Below are 4,970 nucleotides of genomic sequence, written 5' to 3'. Positions count from 1 at the left end.
GCTGCTGCTGCTGACCTATTTGTATTCACGCCCACTCTCCAGAAAGAGGAATAAGGCATTTTCTCAGTTTGGCATGCTGTAAAGTAAGAGGAGAGGGGAGAAAAGCCTTCATGTTGGCGGCACTTACTGATTGCCGTGTTTCAATCTTATAAGGCAAACTTCAGGTTTCATGCCAGTCTCTTGTACAGGATTATGATTGTAACACAGGTAATTATAACAATTCTTCTGCTCATTCAGCCATGGTGGTCTGCAATGCCTGAATTTTCATATTCTGGTATTTTAATTCTACCCAGTATGAGTGGGAGCAATATTTTTTAACCCCAAGGAGGGCATGAGAAGAGGGGTGCTTGCTAAATAACTAAAGGGGACAGAGCGTTTGCTGTCAGGGCCCCGAGGCTCTGGAACAGCCTGCCCGAGGAAATCAGGTCGGCTGAGTCAGTGAACTCTTTTAAGTCCCTTCTTAAAACATACTTTTATAGGAGAGCTTTTCCCGATCTTATTTGACTTTATTTTATCCCTTTTTATTTTATTGTATTTTACTAATTTTATATTAAATTTTCATGCTCTTATCTTTTTTTGTATTATTCTTTACACTTGTTAAAGCACTTTGTAACTTGTTTTTGAAAAGTGCTCTACAAATAAGGATTATTATTATTATTATTATTATTATAATAATACCCAGTGCTTAACCTTGCCTCAGTTTTTCTAACCACTGCATATTAAACCCATTAAATTGCTGATATCTACTTCATCCATGATTGTAGGACTGTAAAAGTAAGCACAACTGTCTAGTAGAAAATATTGTACATGTTTTGGATTTACTAGCAGAACTGCTTTAATGTACAGAAGTATTGGATATACAGAATTTTTGCATTGATTTTATGGCTGCCAGGTATTTTAACAGCTGCCAAAGTATATTTGCCAACCCATTTTAGCATTTTGTAGTGAAACGGAGAGAGATGTTATCTGTTATTATGCAGACACGGAGGACATTTTGCAAGCACGGAGCGATCGTGAACACACAAGCTCTGCTGATAAGAAAGTCAGCAGAGCACAGACATACAGGGAGAGAGAGACGGAAAGAGGCAAGCCAGTGTGTTTACATTGAGAGATCGTGTATGGGGGAAAGGGAAGTGAAGAGAAAGCAGATTTAAGTAGTGAGTAAACATTAAAATAAGGTGGAGAATGGTAACTTCCTAGAAATATAAATACGTTATACACCGATACCACCTCTGGCCGCTGCCGCCACAGTTGCACTGTTACAGTTTAGGGAGCGGGTGTGTCGCTGTTTCGGTCTCTGTTTCAGAATTGTTCCAGCCCCATTAAATACTGAATTGTAGAGCTGTACTGTGGTGCAGTGCATCTCTTGATGCAAAGTCTAGTATCCCCGTGCTCAAGCAGCTGCTGAGCTGCAGACAAGCGTTTAATCTGTAACTGACATTGATCCTGCACTGCTGCTGATAGACCCTGCCATGCAGCTAGTAGGATGGGAAGGGAGAAAATACATTCGGTAATCATCAAGAGACCTTGGTGATTATAATTCATTTATATTATTGTAAAAGTGCTGGCAATATGCAGATGTCAGCTTTGACCCAACCTACCCAAACATTTTTACACTTTTAAAGGTAACAGGTTTTCATGTGCAGTGAGTGCACAGGCGGAGTGCTCACGGGTAGGCAGATAGGTGGTTATTACAGTCCTGCAACAGCCACAGATACAAGATTCCCCCCCCCCCTTTTTGTGTCGGAGCATATTTTTTGAGTCCAAGGGAAGATCACCAAACTTTGCACACATGTCAGAAGTGGTGAAAAATTTCGTATTTTATGGGTTTCGCGCATGGGCGTGGCAAATTGACTCGCTAACGCCACCTAGAAAATTGGAAGAAATTAGCTCCTCGTCAACGTTCAACCTACATGCACGAAATTTTCTGGGGACATGTATCATGTCCAGACGCACAAAAATGCCTCAAGAACCCATATCCTAAACTCAACAGGAAGTCAGCCATTTTGGATTTAATGGTCATTTTTGGATGATTTACACACTCCGTACTTTAACCAACTCCTCCTAGGCGTTTAATCCGATCGACTTCAAATTTCTGCTGTGCCATCTAAAGGCATTGACGATGAAAAGTTGTGCTAACTGTGAGTTTTTGTCAATGGGCGTGTCCGTGGCGTGGCGTCCAAGATCAACTCTTCGCCATGACACAGGAAGTTGTTATAACTTCAGTGTACATGCTCACATCTGCACCAAACTGTAACTTCTTGATAACTGTCCTGAACACATCTAACCGCCTATACCGATTTTATATTCATAGCACCAAGTGCTATGTAGCGCCACAAAGGGAACACAGGAAGTGACACATAATACCTTCATGCAGCGTCCGAACCGTGTAGCAGATTCACAACCGCACCGGCAGAGCTCCAGAATATGCACCGAGGCAGCGTCACACCCCATCGCACTAAACGTGTGAGGGCCCGCCCAACGCTGCTTACAGCTTTAATATTTGCTTTGGGTTCAGAACAATTCTCAGCCTTTATATAAATTTATCAGTTGAATAAGTGGTGTGTCATAAGATGTATTATGACTTTTATTCATTTATGATATAACTGTTCTTTTGTTACTTCATAATTCTGGGATGGTATGGGCTGTTGAGCATTCTAGTCTGCATGTTTCCATCACTCCCGTCAAAGTGTGAGCTCCAGCCTGTGGGAATGTCACTAGACAATGGATTGCTGCTAGACTGTGAGCCCTAGTGTTAAAGCTGTAACGGTTCTGAAACCAAGGCTGAAATCGCAACACAAGTCCTCAGTCTCATGTCGCGCATCCGAGAAACAGAACCGCAACACACCCGCTCATTGAACTATTGAGCTCTCATTAAGAGTGCTGGCGGTGGCTGCGGCCGGTGGAGGTTATTGAAGGTAATTTTTCACCTTAGTTTAGTTTTAATTTACTTGAATCTGCTTTTCTCCCCACACTCTCACACACACCTGTCTGTGGCTCAGAAATCGAGGTCTAAACCGAACGGTGGTGTATCATTACACCCCTATCTTGCACGCACGCGCGCGCGCGCTCTCTTACTTCTCCACAGGGGAATGAGTTGTGACCTGGAGCGAGTAGAGGATGAGCGGATAGCAGCGAAGGACCATGTTTTCCAAGGAGAGTGTTATAGTTAATGTGGAAAAACTGTCACAGCTTTTAAATACACTGTACATTTTTTTACTTTTAATAATAGAAAGTGCATCAAAGTCTTAATGAGTATTGTTGAGCTGTCAGAACAATTACCATTCAGTGGGTTAGGCTTTTCAGTTCACATGCTCAACAACATAAATGGTAACATTTAGACACAGCATGTTTAGGAATTTAACCCTGGTGTGTTGTGTTTTCCAGGAAGGAGCATCTGCCCGGAAGGCCCAGACCCCAGCGCTGCAGCCTGTCCCTCGTCCAGGTTAGTGGTAATAATAGTCATAATATCCACATCCCCTCCATCTTCAGGAAAGCATCAAGTTGTCCACAAAAATAAATAATTTCTAAATAAATTGTCATTGAAAATATATATTCAATAGAAGCAGACTCTGCTTTTGAAATAATTCACACACTTTTTGAAGGGTTTTGTTGGTTTATGCTAGCCAGCTAGCAAATTTTACATTGATCATACCTTGAAAATTCCATGTTTGTCATCCCCTCTAAGTTGTAATGAAAACGCCCTGTATTGGAGTTCATAGTTTTTCTGTATTAGAGTGGGGAAGTGAGAAGTGTTTTTTTTTTAACTTACAGTTTAGCCATGGTAGCAGATGATTGTTAGTAACTATTGAGGTCCAACACTAGATGTTTGAATTGTTTGTCCTGAAACAGAAAAAAGATGTGCATGGTGAAAGATTGTAGCCCACCAAGCAGAGCTACGCAATATGGCCAAATAAAATCTTGATTTTCAATTTATATATTGTAGGGGTGTCCCTGACTAAGGATTTACAAAGTCAAACAAACTGAACAAAATAAAATCCACACACTGTTCACTTGACTCCGATGGCTTCAACTCTCATAACCAGAAATGATTACCTTTATTACTGAACACAAACTGAGAGCGCAGTCTTTTTAGGTCTGTCCCTCTTATAAATGCGACTGTTAAATTCACTTCGAGTTAGCCTGAGCCAGCTAGCCACCTGGGACACCTGCGGTCACAACAGGCATGTAAACAGTGGCAGGTGCAGTTAATGGGACTGTTGTGACTCTAGGCAGCCAGTGTTGCCAGTTTTCATCTAATTTACTTATTGACAGAATAACCTTTTTGTGCAGGTTATAATAACTCTACTTTCACAATGTTGACATTTTACATGCTGCACGCAAAGAAAATTCAAATTAATTCGATTTATAGGCCAGTTCTACTGCAACATTTGAATAGTGAAGAGTATAAGGAAGTTCGGCAACAGGAGATATAGAGAGAGATAGAGAGAGGGGGAGGGGGAGGGGGGGGATTTTGAATTTTGTTTTTGTTTTGAATCGTTTGTTTACAAACACCAACCGACAAATCCTACTCAGTATGCCTTTACTTAACAAAAAAAACAAATTTAATCTGACTTACTTGAGGATTTTTGTGTATGTGTTAATGTGCTTTGTTTGAAAACCTTAATAGAGGCTTTAAATGTAAAACAAAATGACAGTTAAAATAACAAATAGCAGTTGCATTTAGTTTTTCTACCCTTGATATTTTTGGCAAGCTTTTGATCAAACGCAGAGAAAGACAAAAAGGAAATTCACTTGGCCTTGAGCAAAAACTGTCTGGAATACCATAGAACATATTCACATGATTCCTGAATGAAACTGAAAGGGACTTTTGTTCGGTTAGCAGAATCACGTGTATTTCACTCCTCAACAAAAAAAAAGGACCCTGTAGATTTTTGGCAAATATGTGAGAGGGTGACCAGAGCAGCAGAGTCTGTTTGTTGTGAGTGACGGCATGACTGGTTGACTAT

The 4,970-nt window shown here is 40.8% G+C and overlaps 1 protein-coding gene across 2 annotated transcripts in view; it reads left to right on the top strand.

Annotated features, from left to right (window-relative positions):
* The window catches only part of cdc73 (cell division cycle 73, Paf1/RNA polymerase II complex component, homolog (S. cerevisiae)), a 32,546-nt gene that overhangs the window by 17,542 nt on the left and 10,034 nt on the right, over window positions 1–4,970 (top strand). Inside the window, exon 11 of one of the 2 annotated variants that reach the window (XM_046051300.1) lies at window positions 3,388–3,445. The exons of the other annotated variant lie outside the window; for it this stretch is intronic. Coding sequence (XP_045907256.1) covers window positions 3,388–3,445 — 58 coding nt within the window. The remainder of the gene's footprint in view (window positions 1–3,387; window positions 3,446–4,970) is intronic. 2 annotated transcript variants of the gene reach the window in all.

Source organism: Micropterus dolomieu, linkage group LG06, assembly GCF_021292245.1.
Source record: "Micropterus dolomieu isolate WLL.071019.BEF.003 ecotype Adirondacks linkage group LG06, ASM2129224v1, whole genome shotgun sequence".
NCBI classification, from domain to species: Eukaryota; Metazoa; Chordata; class Actinopteri; order Centrarchiformes; family Centrarchidae; genus Micropterus; species Micropterus dolomieu.
This window is presented reverse-complemented; position numbering and strand designations above follow the sequence as displayed.